Genomic DNA, 18067 nt, shown 5'->3' on the forward strand with positions numbered 1-18067 from the left:
CACGAAACAGTCTCAGGAGAAGGGTTGATCGTGTGAGAATACGAGGGGCGACTGGCGAGGGGAACGCCTTCTTATTCTCACAGTAACAAAGCTCGGACGTCCGCTCTCAAAAGCGTCCTGCTACTAAGACTTCTATTTCATATTTCTCGGTGGAAAGACGTACACGTGATCAGGCGACGTTCGCCTTCTTACTTCTCACTGGAACGCATAACGAGAGAGAGAGGACGTGAAGCGTCCTCTTCTATAAAGCTTCTATTTAGAGGGCGCGAGTCCTTCCGAAAGCTCCAACCCCTGCGCGGGGGGGAGGACGCTTCGGAGGACGAGAAGCAATCCTTCAGGATTCGTGCACGTGCACGCACTTAGGCAGTCTGGGGATTTTCATCAGAAACTGCCGAAGGCACGCCAGATCGGTGGGGGTTCCTCGTAACCCTCCTTCGGCTTTCACCATGCTCTCTCCCCGGGTCCTGGGAGTCAAGCAGAGGTCCCGGCCTAGAGGCGAACATAAAAAGGCCGATCTGACGCACCCTCCACTACACAAGGGGCACTGTCACTGCACTTAGCCACTTCGCTATTGCTCTCTAAAGCAAGCACTTTCGATTCTAAGATACGAATCGAAAGAGTATTAGAGAAAGGGCAATAACTCTACAGACACTGTTTAGGGCCCGAAGGCAACATTACAGGGTTATGAGAAACAATAACAGAAGTAGCACTCTTCACAACAATGAAGGAGAGCGATCACCTCTCGCAGACATATTCATAACCCGTTGGCCATACTACAGGGTTAGGCAAAAAAAAGTACAGGAAGGTTAGCAGGTTCACTACCCTGACTTTTGTTTACTGATTAATTGCGTACATACGAATCATACGTTTTCCTTACGGAATTAGACATGTTTACTGATTAATTGCGTACATACGAATCATACGTCTTCCTTACGGAATTAGACAAAGTCTCACACTCCTTACATGACAAATCTCAACAAAGAAGCAAGACTCATACCCCTCGTGCATACCAAGTGCGGATCTACCGAAGCTTTCGGTAGCCACACCCTATCTTTGCAGACAACACCCTCTGAAACTAGCCTAACTAGATTCCGATATCTTATGCAAAAATGAATCAAATTCAAATCAATTTAAGATAGCGTATGTCTAGCCACAAATCCAAGTAATTAAATTAAAAGACAATTAGGATACTTAGCGGCAATGAAGTTTCCAAAATCTAAGACGGAGGTACTGGAAACAGGTGTTTCCAGCACCGGCGACAGAAAAATTATGAATAGAAAATGGGAATGGTTCCTGATACCCGCCTCCCAGCGCGGGAATGGGGACTAACCACCACTGGCGACCACTGCGTGTGTCGGAAGTTTTTAAAATTCTGTCGGACTTCAGAAAATACAGCTATATATATATCTGACAGGTAAGTTTCATGAACAAACATGCAATGTTCTGACGGGGCACAACATTTCACCAGGGTCATTTTCTACAGTCTCCCAAAGAACATACAGAAACGGATAAAACTCTGTCATAAAAAATTGGCGGATTCTGTGTCTTAGCAATAAATTCCGGAATAAATGAAAAAACCAAAGCCTTCAATCTTTGGTGTGTTTTACATCATATGACAGACCATGAAGTTCTCCCACTCTTATTGCTGATGGTAGGTCCAGCAAGAAGACTGCTTTAAGGGTTGGGCCCACATCACTCGTGACCAAGCACAGATGCCAGTGGTCCCTTGCATACACAACTTTTTATGAATTTTACTGGTTTCCAGCTGGCGCTAGAAGATTTATCATAATGTTAAGAACAAGGCTTTGTTTCGTATATGAACAAACACTAATGCAGTTCAACAGCAGGTTACTGGAAGATGTTTTTCCCCGAGTCGTACTTCAGAAATTCCTTTTCATCGACATATCTAGCAGCCTGATGGTCATTCTCAAGATGAGTGAGTTGATTCTGGAGACAAAGGGTGAGTGTAGGCAAGAGGAGTAATGAATTCTCATCGGTTACTAGGGGATTATTATCCACGAGCGAAGCCTATTCCCGGACACCAATGGTTGCACCTTGTCCTCTTTGCAGGCATTGGAGGATGAAGGGGAGGAGGGAGGAGGGTAGTACTAGGAGGACTGCTGCCAGTGGATGGAGGCTCATTGATTTGCTTGCCAGGGGAGCTGACAGGCTGTGCACTTCGTGCCAATGTCAAGAGTCTCTTACATGGAAATTGGACTGGGTTTGTCTCTTCCAAAGTGTAGGGCTTCTAGGAGACACAGGCAGCAATGGCCAGTCATACGAGTCGCTATCTCATCAGGAGATAGAAACCCAATCTAAATACGTACCATGCAAAGGGCATGTTATACTGAATTAATCAAAAGTTAATAAAAAGACTATATCTGAGATGGGGCGGGGAGGGAGAGAGGGAGGGAGGGATATGTCATAGTGTGCAAGGTGTTTTTTAATATGACGCTAGTGTACTACCTACATACACTTACTAACCACACTTACTTTACTTGCAAAAACAACACTGCATCATACAAAGTACATTCTTGACAAGGTAGATAAAAAATGCTGCAAGACAGACTCAGGCCACTCAGGCTTATACAGGAAGGTGATGGTCATGTGCATTTGGTTCACTATTCCATTACTCTACTGTACTTTCTGGGTTATTCGTTATGTATAAGATATTTTAATTTTTCTGGAATCTGATGCATCCAATAAGTAACAAAATCTGATACACTGAGGTGCCACTGTATAGGCCTCAGTTATATGTATAACGTACAGAGAGACATGTTACAGTGCAAAAACTATCAAGAATAATTTCTTGGGAGGAGATACTGTATTAAAAACGGCAGCCAAAATCAAGTTTGGTGATTGCAATAAAAGCTTGTGTTGAAGGATGTATCCTTGTAATAAAAAACAAATTTGCCACTGAAAAAGAGGCATATTAAATCAATCAGGAAGTGACAAGGAAAGAACATAAGTAAATGGAATTATAGACTGACCAACCTAGCACAGACAAGTCTATAATTTTCATACTAATGGTCAACCTATCAGTGCATCAAGTATTACTAAATTCATTATTTGTTTACAATGTTGTTTACATATACACTTGTCATAATTACTTCTGTTAGTATTATTGCCTATGTGGGGACCACTTGTGCATTCAAAAGTCTACGAAGTTGAGAAGTTGAAGGAGGTCATGGTGGCAACTAAAATTTAATAGTGCCTTGTTCCATTTTTCTAACTTTCCTTTACTAAGTGTAACAAGACCACTGAATTGTATTTGTGGATTCACTTGAAGCTCTACCGAATGATTTGTTCTTAAAATATGAAGGGAACACTGAAGCATGACAAAATTAGAGAAAGGTGATACTTGGTCTCTAGCAAGATTAAACATGCACAGGTAAGTGGGAAGCTCCCAAAGTGAACACATGAAAACTACATAGCAGTACATAATGCTACTGGGAGTTAAAAGAACCTTCAATGCTATCCACATTTTGTCAAGGAAAGCAAACTGTAAACAGCACCTACTAAGGGGATACATTAATACTGAACACTAACAACATGAGGTCACTGCATTTTTCAATTAAATTTTCCTTGTCTAGTTACTGTGCTACAGAACAGTTTTTTTAAATATTACATATTTTTACCAACAATATTGTAAACACTGAAGAAAAAAATCTTTTAAGACTATGACATACCTTCTTTAAAGATAAGCTTCCCATTCTCATCAGGTGCATAGGAACCAACATACTCTTGCAAATCCGTGTGCTCATGATTGTTGATACGGACACATCTATTTCCAGTAAGACGAGCAAGGTAAGTGATTAATGATGTCTTGCCTACTGATGTTTCACCTTGGAGAAGAACTGGGAAACGACCTATACTAACAACACGTACCAAATCATGAAGGTTTTTCTTCACTGTTTCAGTGATGATATACTGCAAAAACAAGACAAAAAGAAACTCTTGAGCAGAAGACAAAACCTATGAGTGGCTTTCAAATACATTACTTTAATATTCAAATAAGAAAAAAAATCAGCATTTGACATGAGCTTCGCACGTAAAGTGTAGTAGTTACTAGTATATCTCATATAAAATGAAGATTTCTATGAACCTTTAGTAGATTACTTGACAGTATGAGATTACATAAAATATTTCATATTTATGTAAGAATAGAATTACTTAAAATACTTCATATAAGAACATTCAAAACTTTCAAAACAATTCTGAGGTTTTCAAATATGACAATGTAATGAACTTTTATTTTCACAACAAACCCAACATTTTAACATGAGCTGTTCTTGTGTTGCCTGAAAATCTCAGACACAGATACACTACTCAACTACTGAAGATGAAGATTAACAGGTGGCTCAAGTAGATTGGTGTAAGTGCATATGTTTCTTTGGGTTCTTAATAGTTATCATTTTCTATTGTCTGATCCAGCTGTGACAAAGCATGAGGTTATGAGGAGCGCATTTTGGCTAAAGTAACGGGCCGAGCTTTAAAACAGCCTGAGGAGCAACTTGAATGGAAGATGCTCTGAGCTGCTGATAGTACTCTGGCAAGGTAAAACAGACCTGATGAGGCAAGAGGGAGCTCCTGGACAAAGATGGGTAAATGAATCCAAGGAGATCAGGGGATCAAGATTTGGGCTGTAGCTGTCAGAAAGTGGTAGGAATGGTAGCATGGCAATGAAAACAATATGCACACTTGCCTATATTTGATTAAGGCAGTCCCTGGTTGTTGGGGGAGGTTCTGTTCTCTCCCCTCGGCAGGGTGCTTATAATTGAAAACCGCAATTAACCGAACCTTGGGGAATTATGCCGCTTTCTTCTTGATTTTGTTGATCAAAGTCACGTTTGATCAATTGGTAACATATCACCATATCTGTTCTGATACCATCCAAGAGGATCTTTGCCTCATCGTTTTCTATCACTCCCTCAGGTTGGTGTTCATGCCACTTTCTACTGTAAGCTGTTCCTCGTTGGACGAGTGAATTTCGCGCTCATCTACCAATCCGGTGGTCCAAAGTTTGATTCTCAGCTCGGTCAACACAGAAACAGAGGAATTTATTTCTAGTGACAGAAATTCATTTCTCAACATAATGTGGTTCAGATCCCACAATGAGCTGTAGGTCCCGTTGCTAGGTAACCAATTGGTTCCTAGCTACATCAAAATATCTAATCCTTCGGGCCAGCCCTAGGAGAGCTGTTAATCAGCTCAGTGGTCTGGTCAAACTAACACATATTTAACTTCTACTGTAAGCTGGGTGGTGTGACTTGCACAGGCTCCAGTGGAGGGCTTTTGCTACTGAATCATGCCTCATTTTGTACTGGTTCTGTGCAAGTGCCGGACATTCGCTTGCTATGTGGTTTCTGGTCTCGTTTTTCATATTGCATATGGGTGAAATGTTATTTTCATCTATCTGTTAACATTACCTCTGTTTCCTTCTTGAGTTCTTTCCTCTGTAGGCATTGCCATGTTTCATCGCTGCCCAGTTCTTTGATCTGTCCATGAATTAGTTTGTTGTGCCATTCCTCATTCTGCTTGCCATTTTTCTATCTCTGTATGTTTATGGGTCTTCGTCTACTTTTATCAGTCCTTCTTCCCATGCACTCATTAAGACACTTGTCTTTGCTCTGCTCTCGATGTTGACACAGTCCTCTATGCTTAGTAGTCCTCTCCCTCCTTCCTTTCGTGTTATTTATAGTCTGTCTGTGATTGCTCTTGGGTGTAGTGCTTTGTGTATTGTCATGTGTTTCCTAGTTTTCTGGTATATGCTACAGAGTTCATCCTTTGTCCACTCCACTTCTCCTCTGCTGTATCTGATTATTAGTACTGTCAATGTGTTTATGGCTTTCATCATATTTCTGAAGTTGAGTTTTGAATTGAGTGTTGCCTTAAGTCCTGCATATATTTTTTCCAGACTGTGGCTTTCATCTCTTGGTATTTAATATCCTCACTTCCTATTATTCCCAGGTATTTGTATCCTGTCTCATCTATTTGTTTGATGTTATTCCCATATGGTAGTTTTATCCCTTTAGTCCTTGTCACTTTGTTTTCCTTTTTGTGTGTTGACCAAGGCACATTTTTATTATTATTTTTTATTGTTATTTTTTTTTTTTTTTTTTTTTTTTTTTTTTTTGGTCTATCACAGTCCTCCAATTTGACTGGGTGGTATTTATAGTGTGGGGTTCCGGGTTGCAGCCTGCCTTCTTAGGAGTCCATCACTTCAGCCTCTAGTTTATCTAGATTCCTTTTCAGGGATCTTGGGATCGTGCCTAGTGCTCTTATGATTGTGGGTACAATTTCCTCTGGCATATCCCATATCCTTCTTATTTCTATTTTCAGGTCTTGATACTTATCCATCTTTTCCCTCTCTTTCTCTTCAACTCTGGTGTCCCATGGTGTTGCGATATCAATGAGGGATACTGTTATTATTATTATTATTATTATTATTATTATTATTAATTATTGCTATCATTATTATGTATTATTATTATTATTATTATTCAGAATATGAAACCTATTCATATGGAACAAGCCAACAGGGGCCACTAACTTGAAATTCAAGGTTCCAAAGAGGCAAAGGGAAACACAGAATAAACTTATTAAAAAACAAAAAATCAATCAATAAATTAAAATAAATTGATAAAAATGTATTAAAATGCAAAGAGAATAGTAGTATTAGGGTATTACGTAGTAATTTATTGAACTTTCGCTTGAACTTCCGAAGTCCCAATTACAAAACTTCCTCTGGGAGGCTGTTCCACAGTCCTACAGTGTGAGATATAAAGGACCTCTGGAACTGAGAAGTTCAATAGCCAGGCACATTTACTGCATATTGGTGTTGCTGTCCAGTGAATGTGGTTGACTTCGACAAATAAAGGGGATCAGGATTAATTATGAATGTGAAAGTACAACTCTGTTAAAGTACAACTTACGAAAAAGTGACAAACTAGAGACCATCCATCAATGGTCTAAGTCATAACTGCTACTATTAGGAAACAGATACCTACCACCACAAAACACTCTATCTAAAAGAGATCAATCTCTCACAGAAGCAGACAGCAATACTGGAGAACAGAGGAGAAGGTTTGAGAAGAGGTCCAGACATGATCACTGATCCAATCTTATTAAGGAGGGAGATGAAAGATGAAGCACCACAGTTATGAATGTAATACTAAGGCAGACACAACTCATAGTTCTAAGGGTTTGGAGAATCTTTCAAAGCATTATTAGTCTAAACTTCATAATCTCATCATAGGAAGTTAAATTCTTAACCAGCAAAAAGAAAAAGAAAAACTGGACTAAAAAAAAAAGGAATAAATAAAAACACCACAACTTTAAACCTAAACTGTATGCAAATAATACTGGTAGGCTTGGAGAGTAGGTATTTGAAGGGTTGCAACATATACAAAATAATAAATGGGAGAAGCGGTAAACCAGAAGTTTGTCATTGATAAAAAAGATAAAAAGAGTAAGTTGGATAAAAAACCCACACAGAACAACCAAAAATGGGGCAGGGACAACAGATGCAATGTAATTACCTAAAAAGCTATAAATGAATTTAGAAAGATAGCGTATTGCAATGAAAAGTCTCCTTGTAAACTAATTTATAATAAAAAAGCCAACAAAGTTATCTAATACTCACATTCTGCATAGAATCAGGCTCACAATCCCCTTGTGGTACCCAGTATCCTTCAATTTCAATACATTTGCCAGAGTTTGGTGCTGGTATGGGATCCAAAGGTAATTTTTTCTTCCTACTAGATTCAGCTTCTGAGGGTTCTATACCCATGACATGAGTTATGATGAGAGAGACCACAGCAGGGTGAGATGTTCTATCAAGTTGCGTTAAGAATGATAAACAAAAAGATTCATATAAAGATCGGCGAAAGTTTAGACAAGGATTCTTTGCAGCCACAGCTAAAGCTCTACAAAGGGTTCGCAAGCTGAAGTGAGGTTTGTGACCAGTTCCATCAGTCAATGATGTGGATGCCCTCTTCTTTACTTTTTTATAAAAATCCTTAATTCCTTGTATCTGCTTGCTTGATGGCCCTAACTGCAAAGAGAAAAAAAGTGGATGAAATACAATCTCAAAAAAAAAACCATGTGAATATTATAAAACACTAAAACACTTCAGAATCTAAATACAAATATTTAAATTACAACTTACCTTAACAAGATAATCATTAATCAGTATCATAATATCCAAGTTGTCTTCTAATTCATCCATGAAAAATTCAGTAAACCTGTTGCGAATACCAGCTGGCAATTCTTTTTTACCAACATCTGTGGCTGGATTCATGCAAGCAAAGAGTCTAAAGTCAGGATGCCTCTCCACAGGTTTATTATCACCTCTCTCTAAAAGGATCAGGGACCCAGATTCAGATTCCAAGAGACCTGACAAACACTCCAAAGTTTCTGCACTGGCTAAATTGATCTCATCAAGGAGCACCCACTCACCTGGAACACCAAAAAGAATTGTGTTGCATTTCTTGAAAACTATTTTTTTTATAATGACACTTGTTTTTCATACAAACCTATCATAGGAGCCTTAAATTTTTTTTCAAAATGTTCTCCAGGTTCAACTAATGATCATCTGAAAGCCAAAAGTAAGGAAGCACTTCCAAAGACCATGCCCCATTCTTCAGTTATGTATCAATTACTTCCTGTAAGTGAATCTGCAAGATTCACTGGTTTGGTAGGACGATACTGCTTATATAATTGAGGAGTTTCTAAGAAAAATATTTTTGAAGAAATTAAGATTTGATTCATGAATTAGGGGTTTACTTATAAATGTATATAAAGTGACTAATTGAACATATACAGCACTAGATTTAAAAAATAAAAGAATGAGGTTATTTTAACAATGGAAAAGAAATATTATAATAAAAATACTGGCAGTGGTACTTTCAGTATACTGCAATAGCACTTCCTTAGGCATCTGTTTCAGCAAGTAAACTAATAAACTATAAACGTTAGTGCTTTTCCATTTCCTTCGACAGCATAATGTAATAGCCTTCACAAAACAAGTGTTAATATCTTTGCATGAAGTAAGAAAGTTAATATGGATAACAACCAAAAAAAAATTTAAACAAATGGCCTATATAGTAACTGTCACAGGTGTAATTTCAAAAATGTATTACTTAACCAAGAAATTAAAAACATCTTACATAACATACACCAAAATCTTAGTGGATTATATATATTAAAAAATACATATATATAAAATATGGTAATTCACACTTTAGAAATACATATGACAAAGGTCTCATTGTGAGTGCTTAATTACATGGTCTCACGGCATGAAGTGGTGTATCAAACTTATAAAGACTGGAGTCTGTCCAACATTAAATCTAACATGATGCCAGAAGCTCATTATTAAACTGCAATGGATGAAAAAATAACCAAACAAATGTACAACCATGAAGTACTAATTTTCTAGCATGTCAAAGCAACCTAATCTTTAGAGGCATAGTCAAGAAAAAAATATCCCTCCATTTCCTAATCTTTGTAGTCCTCACAATCACAAGTTATTTTGAAGTTTCTTATACATGGGTACTCAAGTATTACTGTAAAGAAGACACTTAAACCAGTACAACAATGGCTTATGCCCAGTTTAGTGACTAGCCTAGGCGTAACATTCCAAATATGATATTGTCATGATACAATAAAGTTTTGTACATACTTACCTGGCAGATATATACTTAGCTGAACGACGGAGTCTATAGCTAAGTATATATCTGACAGGGAAGTTGAATGTACAAAAATTGTAATTTTACAACTGCTACAGATGTTTGTCCAAATTATTATTTATTTGATATGGTACACAACAATTTACTACTTCATTTCTCAGCTGGCCTGAAATTGTTTCTTTCTCACTCTCACACCAACACACCCAGTGTTCAATAATGTAGTAATTTCAAGGTTCTTACAAATATTTTTAAAATATAATTTTTTTTTATGTGGCATGATATAACAAAAATTACATTTTTACAATAAAATAACAATTTGTCGAAAATTGTATTTTTCCTAACTATACAAACCTGAGGCCCTTTAACAATAGGAAGGTACTTAGCAGCAGCTGAACTGGTCGTAAGCTTCGAACAAGGGGGTTCGGTAGTTAACTACTTGTCCGGCAGTTAGCAGTACACTCGACTGTGAGGCGAGGAGTCACTTTGCTTGAGGCCCAGGAAATGCAGTGAGGGGTGGCATGAGGTGGGACTATATGTAAAGGACCTCAGGTTTGTATAGTTAGGAAAAATACAATTTTCGACAAATTGTTATTTGTTCCGGTACGAAATACAAACCTCCGGTTCTTTAACAATAGGAAGACTCAATTATTGGTGGGTGGAATCTGAGTCTTATGAACAGACTGGTGTTCGTCCTACCTTGGATTCCCTCCCTGGTCGTAAGAGCAGAGGGAGGGATCCGAGCCTCTGCCCCAGCTGATCGGGGTGTGCCCGCAGGATCAGCTGGACCAAATTATAAGAGAGAGGCAAGCGTACCTCTTATAAATAGCAAAAAGCAAGAACTAGTTCCTACTTCAAGAGACAAGGTAAAGTTATGGGTTTGTCTATTGTTGGCTTCCACTCCCCCCCTTGTTGGGGAGTGGTGGATAAAGAAGCCAGTCACACTCTTTCACACGTCCATTCATGCAGTCACACAAGGATGCGATGCTGTTCTGTCCACTTGGGTGCTGGGTAGACTACACAACTTGTTGAGCAGCCAGCCACCACGGGTCCCAAGGAAAAAGTGTCCAAGGACCTGTGGGTGATATCCCGAAAGTAGAATGAAGTGAAGGTGGTCTGGTTGGCCAAAACCCCTGCCTTCAGACCTGCGCCAGGGAGAAGTTCTTGCGGAACGCAAGGGTTGGACCAATACCTCTGACTTTGTGGGCTCTCGGACAAAGGGTACGGGTGTCATCACTGCCAGCTGTCTCGTACGTCCTCCTGATCACCTCACGCAGCCAGAAAGAAAGTGTTCTTGGAAACTTCTTTCTTGGTAACCCTGGTGCTAACAAAGAGGCGTCGACACTCAGGCCTGAGGTGCCGAGTTCTCTTCAGATAGCGCCCCGTAGCGCCCTCACAGGACTAAGCAGCATCTCATCCGCATCATTATCGGTGAAATATTTCAGAGAGTGGATCGTGAAGTACTCGAACCAGTCGTCAGGAACCAAAGGATTCTGAGTCTTCGCTACAAAGTTCGGGACGAAATTGAGCGTCACGGATCCCCATCCCCTGGAATGCGTGATGTTGAAGGAAAGACCATGAAGTTTCCCTACTCTCTTCGCCGATGCCAGGGCTAGCAAAAAGAGGGTCTTGAGGGTCAGATCCCTGTTTGACGACTCTCGGAGTGGCTCAAAGGGTCTGTGAGTCAAACTCCTAAGGACGAGAGTCACATCCCATCCCGGGGGCCTGAGTTCACTGGGTGGGCAAGACCTCTCGAAGCTCTTCATCAGGAGGGGGATCTCGAAAGAAGAGGAGATATCCACACCTCGCAGTTTAAGGACTAAGGCCAGGGCGGCTCTATAGCCCTTAACTGCAGAGACGGAGAGGAGCTTCTCTCGGCGAAGGAAGACAAGGAATTCCACTACCTGCTGAAGAGAGGCTCTGAGAGGAGAGAGACCCCATCCACGACACCAACCACAGAAGACGGACCACTTCCCCTGGTAGACAGCCGCAGAGGACTGTCTGAGGTATCCGGCCATCTCTCTCGCTGCGAGAAAAGCCTCTCGCTCGCAAGAGATGGGGGATAGAAGCCAGCCGTGAAGACAGGGACTCAACGGACCGGTGGTACCGTTCTACGTGTGGCTGGCACACAGGAGGTTGTGCCAGGGGGGAATTTTTCTTGGCGTTTCGGCAAGCAGAGCCAGCAGGTCCGGATACCAAACGGCTTGGGGTCGTTTGGGCGCCACCAGGATCATCCGAAGGTTCGCAGTGATCAGCGCCCTGCTGATCACTTTGCAAATCAGACAGAATGGGGGGAAAGGCGTAGACGAAGAGGTTGTCCCACGGCTGCTGAAGAGCGTCCTCTGCGGCTGCCCATGGGTCCGGGCACAATCGAATAGAAAACCTGGAGTTTTCTGTTGTGCCGGGTAGCGAACAGATCCACGACTGGGCGCCCCCACAGGTTGAAGAGCCTTTCCGCCACGTCTGGATGAAGGGACCATTCGGTTCCTATCACCTGATCCCGACGACTGAGCTTGTCGGCTACCACATTCCTCTTTCCTGGAATGTAGCGAGCCGACAACTTGTGCACCTGCAACGTCAATAGTGCAGCGGGAGGGACCCTAGGCCACCCTGCTTGTTGACGTACGCCACTACTGTGGTGTTGTCATACATCAACACCACCGAGTGTCCCACCAGACGGTCCCAGAACTCTTGGAGAGCAAGGAACGCTGCCTTGAGCTCCAGGACATTGATGTGAAGGTGCTTGTCGCGATGGTCCCACACACCTGCAGTCAGCAACTCCTCCAGGTGTGCGCCCCATCCCTCAGTCGATGCGTCCGAGAAGAGCAGCATCTTCGAGGGGGGGGGGGGGGGGGGAGTGCAAAGAAGCACTCCTCTTACAAGGTTCCCGTCGTCCAGCCACCAGGCTAGGTCCTGCCTCACCTCCTCCGTGAGGGACATGGGGAAGAAAGGAGGGTCCCTTGCCTGTGACCAACACTCCTTTAGTCTCCACTGAAGAGACCGCAGGTGAAGATGCCCGTGAGGGACTAGCTTCTCGAGAGACGACAGGTGGCCAATCACGACTTGCCACTGCTGAGCTGGTTGCTCCTGTAGAGACAGGAACTGTCTTACTGCCTCCCTGAACCTGCTGATCCGCAAATCTGCAGGGAAGACTCGCCCTGCTGCCGTGTCGATCAGCACACCCAGGTATTTCATCCTCTGCTTGGGCTCGAGCTCTGACTTCTCATAATTCACAACGATTCTCAGATCGCGGCAGAATTCAAGGGTCGATCTCTGTCCTGCAGCAACTGCGAGCGAGAGCTCACCAGGACTAACGAATCGTTGAGATACCTCAAGAGACGTATCCCTACCGAGTAGGCCCAAGCCGACACCAGCATGAACACTCACGTGAACACCTGTGGGGCAGTTGAGAGACCGAAACAAAGTGCCCTGAATTGGTACACCGTCCCGTCGAGGATGAAGCGGAGGTACTTCCTGGAGGATTGATGGACGGGTATCTGGAAATACGCGTCCTTCAAATCCACAGAAAGCATGAAGTCGTTCTCCCGTTTTCCATCGTGAACCGAGTCTGGCGAACGAATCAGTTCAAGGGAGAGAGATCTATCACCAGGCGCCAGCCCCCGAAGACTTCTCCACTATGAAGAGGCGGCTGTAGAAGCCTGGCGACTGATCCTGAATGATCTTCACAGCTCGTTTGCTCAGCAAGGCTTCTACTTCCTGCCGAAGCATCACTTCCTTGGTCGAGCCAGGAACGTAGGTTTGCAGATGGACCGGGTTGGAGGTGAGGGGTGGCCGAGACTCGAAGGGTAGTAGATATCCCTCCCGAAGGACGTTTACTATCCAGGTCTCCGCACCGTAGCGCTGCCATATTGCCCAATGGCTCGCCAGGCAACCCCCCCCCCCTCCGGCAGCAGGTGAGGGGGAACGCCGTCCCTAGCGTTTCCCACCTCTCTTCGACTTCTTCCCCGGCCCCCCTCGTGAGAAGGAGGGCTGGGAGGAGGGCTGGTGATGGTCGCTCCTTGAAGAAGTTGAAGGCAGTCTTTCCTTTGGGCTTCGATGATGTGATCGTCTTGGCCGCAGAGAAAGCACTAACCAAACTCTTAGGCTTGGCCGCAGTAGCTCGAGGCTGCCCAGACGCATTTGAGACTGCCTGGTGTACTAAACGGTCACTGTCGTCAGCGCGCCATCTTTCCACCAGAGCGTCCACCATCCCTCCTGGGAAGAGAGAGGAGGAACTCCGCACCGGTCCGTTGCGAAGACCCAGAGCCGCCTCACGCCCGGCCGCCCTGGTCACTCGGGTGAGAACAGCGTCTCTACGCCAGAGAACCAGGTTGGCCCACAGGTTGGCCGTCTGGTGGGCCAGGTAGGCGATAGCCCTACCCCCAGACTGGCACAGTCTCACGAAAGACGGGTCCCCTTCAGGAGTGATGTTCCCTAAGGAGGCCGCGGTTTTTGACACTGTGAGGGACCACAGGTCGAGCCATGAGACTGCTTGGAATGCTGCCATTGCGGTAGACTCCAAGGCAAGTGCCTCCTGCTGCGAGAACCAGAGGTTCTCCGACAGGAGCTGCGGCAGACACCCCCGGAGTTAGCCTGGCCAGCTCCGGGTTAACCTGTTTGGGCGGCAGAGGGTCGTCTGAAGGCACATAAAAGCGCCTCTGTAGCAGTAGAGGTGGAGGAAGGAGCTTAGCAGACCCACCGGACCAAAGCAAACCCTCCTGTCCGGAGATGAGAGCGTCCACATGGCTTAGTACGCTGTCAGCCAAGGCTGATTGCGGCAGACCCACCGCCGTCCTGGGTTCCTTCTTAGGTCCCCAGAATGCCTCCAAGCCTGATGTGGGTTCGGTAGGTGGGAGCGGCGATCCTTCTCCGAGGTCGTTGTGCTGACGAATCAGCGCAATTACCTCCGCGAACGACCTTTGGATCTCGGGAGTGACTGCATCCTCTGGAGACGGACCGTCAAGCCCTTCCAAATGCCTCCCGAGACCCTCCTCCTTCCACAGGAGGAACCACGACAGACCCCTCCTGGTCTCCTCCTACCACTTGCGCATACGATCTGGTTGGTCCGAGGACCGTGCCAGGTTCGTAGGGCGTCGTGGCGGGATCGCCTCGCTCTTCCCGGTAAAGCCCGGGGAAGTTGAAGGGATTGGAGAGGCAGACCTGATGCTCCCCATGCGCACACCGGCTCTGAGGGGGCTGCAGGCGATTGCCAACCCGCGGTGGCGATCGGTCTGCAGGCCTGGTCGAGCGGCTGGACCAAAAACAGCAGCGATGGTCCCAAGCGTCAGAAGAGCTGCTGCTGGTCCCCCTCTCCACCCGGTCCCGGTAGGAGCGGCGGTCAGGGGACCTGCAGAGTCCGCTGTCGCAGTGGGACCGAGGTCTATCGTCATGGCGCGTCAAGCCGAGGCTGGTTCAAGCGACTGAGGGGACCGTTCCTCGCCTCAGCCCGCGAGCGGTCTGGGACCGTCGTGTCGCCGCGAGAGCGATCGCTGGTCTGGTGAGGGTCGCTTGCCAGTCTTCCGCCCCGTGCATGGCTCCTGGCGCCAAAAGAACTTGGATGCCTGGGTCTTGGCTGTCCAGTCACCCGCAGGTGACCATACACTTGGTGACTCTCGCGAACGAGAGGCCGAGACGGTACCTGGCGTCGAGGCAGAACCTCTGGCGCCAGGTGAGGAGGTGCCGGTGTTAGCCGACACTCCTCCGGTCCCCGTCTTCTTCTCCTTTGCAGAAGGAGAGACGGGCCCCGTTCCCGAAGGAACAGGAGGACCGACAGAAGCCCCAACCGTCCCACGAGGCAGCCTTCTTCTTCTTCGGCTTTGAGGCCTTAGTAGTTGAAGGGGAAGCGGCGGCAGACGACAACGATGAAGACGACACCTTCCTCCTCTTCCCCTTCCTCTTCGTCACCTTCCTCAGCACCACCGTCAGGTCTTACATCCAGGACGGAGCCGGGGCAGTTGCCGAAGCAAAAGGGCCCGACTGCACCTGTCCGGAAGGACCTGGGGTGGGAGCAGCAACACCACAGGCAGGAACGACAGCGGCAGGAACTGGTACCAGGGCTGGAGCGGCAACAAAATCAGGAACAGGAGGTGGGGCAGGAACTGGCAGCATCCTCTGCACAGGAGGCAGGTCTAGCGGAGAGCTCTTGGGACACCGGAAGTCCGCCACTGCAGCAGGAGAGGGAAACCCAGATGGCGGCGTAGCAGCGGGCAAGGAAACCTCCGGCAGCGGAGCCTGCACAGCGGCTGTCGGGGTCACCGTGGCTACGTGCTGCGTGTATACCAGGTGAGGCGGAGCAGTGTAGCCCAGCGTGGACACCGTCGTAGTAGTCGTGGTGGTCGGCCCATCCGTTACCGGCATGGTCCCTCTCGCCAGATGACTCAGCAGCCCCTGGACCGTCAGTGTCCCTTGCAGCCCCAGCGAGTACCAGGCCCTACCGAGATCGTCGGCCGTGGTCAGCAAGTCTGAGGAAGGAAAAGTCGGGTAGATTAGTGGGGGGGGACAGTTCCCAGTCCGAGCGAACAGAGGACCCCAAGTACAACTGGATGTCTGGGTATCTCGGCCCCTCCTCTACGCTCGACTGATCGAGGGAGGAGAGGGAGCGAGAAACTTCCCCCGAAGGGGAAGGAGCCATACGAGGGAGCTAAAATGGAGGGAGAAAGGAGGAAGACATGTCAGTTATCAAGGGTGTAGCCGGAGAGTGCTCCTCCGACTCCTTAGCTGGCTTCCGCGGCTTCTTCCTCCCCCCATAGCGCTCCCACTGCGCCTCCGACCAAAAAATACATGTATCACATGTCTCAGTGCGAGAGCATTCACGCCCTCTACACCTCTACACCGAGCACAAAAATCACAAGATCAACCTCCACAGAAGAGCGGAAAGCCCCACACTTACGGCCCCCAATACCTATGCATAATCTGCGGTAAATGGGGGGGTGAGGGGGTTTCTCCAGCTCTTGTTGTACTATTTCCATTACAAATGAAAACAAAAGCAGACACATACTTACTTTTATACTTGCAAATAGACACAAGTAAAAGAAAAAGCGAAAAAGTCTTCACGCAGTGAAGCAAACCAAGCATACGACAAAAGCGGGCAGAAAGACGAAGAGCAGCACGTCCATCCACTAGCGCGGCCGAAAGCAAAGTGACTCCTCGCCTCGCAGTCGAGCGTACCGCTAACTGCCAGACAAGTAAATTAGTTAACTTCCAAACCCCCTTGTTCGAAGCTTACGAACGGTTCAGCTGCCGCTAAGTACCTTCCTATAGTTAAAGGACCGAAGGTTTGTATTTCGTATCGGAACAAATAACATTTTGTATAAACTCGTCAAGTCATTACACTGCTATTAGTTCCTGCTAATTGCAGCAGCTTAAGTTTAAAAAATTTGTGGTAGCACTTTTGAGTAGGTAACTAGGCCCGCTAACTTTCTGGAAGACTAGGAATAGAAGAAAAAAATAGTCATAGGTGTCGAAGGAACTAGAATTACTGGTGACTAGTTCAGCTCTAATGACCGCCTTCCTCTACCTGTTTCTTTGCAATTTATTGAAGTGAGAAGTCAAAGCCTTCCATTTACTTTGGTCCTAATCCTTACACTACACAATTAATGTCAAGGGTGCAAACTTGTCATCTACAAGAACTACATATTGTATATGAGTCATATTTAGCTGTTCTCAACCCTGCATTGCAATCTTTGCTGCAATACTGTAAACTATGCGAACTACAGTCTGACATAATACAAGTCAAAATGGGGAAAAGTCAAGATAAGAATTACTAAATAAGATTAGCGCTATCCAACCAAAAAACGTACTTCACCAAGCTGGCAAAAGGTGTAACCAACAAGTGAGAACCAAACCAAAGCTGCCCAATAACTGATGTCAGTCTCAGAGCAGCAAGTACAAACTGAACTCTTCAGCGGGTTGTACCTATTCTTTCCTGAAAGTTTGGGGGTCTAGTTACCATCGCACACAAAAGAGCACTACCATAAATCATTATCAACTTACGCTGCCACAATTAGTGGGGACTAATAGCAATGTAATTACTTGGTAAGTTATTTATGTAAAAATTAACTTTTAAAGTACAGAACATCCCTGTCTGCCTAGCCTATACTTTTTTCTTTCTTTCTCTTCAACAACATTGATACAGAGTAAATCATACAGTACAGTTATAAGGTATGCAGACTTATTTAATGCTGACAACTGTGAGGTATGCACTTATATAATGCTGACAACAAATAGTGTTCAGTAATATACTGGATGGGAACTAGGGTGTGGCAGGGGAAAATGGATGAAACTTTGTGAAATATATTCTAATTGATGAAACTTCGTGAAATATATTCTAATTGATGAAACTTCGTGAAATATATTCTAATTATGAAACTTGTGGTATT

General features: G+C 45.0%; 1 protein-coding gene across 1 annotated transcript in view; it reads right to left on the reverse strand.

Annotated features, from left to right (window-relative positions):
* The window catches only part of LOC135217317 (midasin-like), a 236269-nt gene that overhangs the window by 195950 nt on the left and 22252 nt on the right, over nt 1-18067 (reverse strand). Inside the window, 3 exon segments of the mRNA XM_064253103.1 lie at nt 3690-3930; nt 7646-8056; nt 8171-8460. Coding sequence (XP_064109173.1) covers nt 3690-3930; nt 7646-8056; nt 8171-8460 — 942 coding nt within the window.

The sequence above is a fragment of the Macrobrachium nipponense genome, chromosome 7 (assembly GCF_015104395.2).
Source record: "Macrobrachium nipponense isolate FS-2020 chromosome 7, ASM1510439v2, whole genome shotgun sequence".
Lineage (NCBI taxonomy): Eukaryota > Metazoa > Arthropoda > Malacostraca > Decapoda > Palaemonidae > Macrobrachium > Macrobrachium nipponense.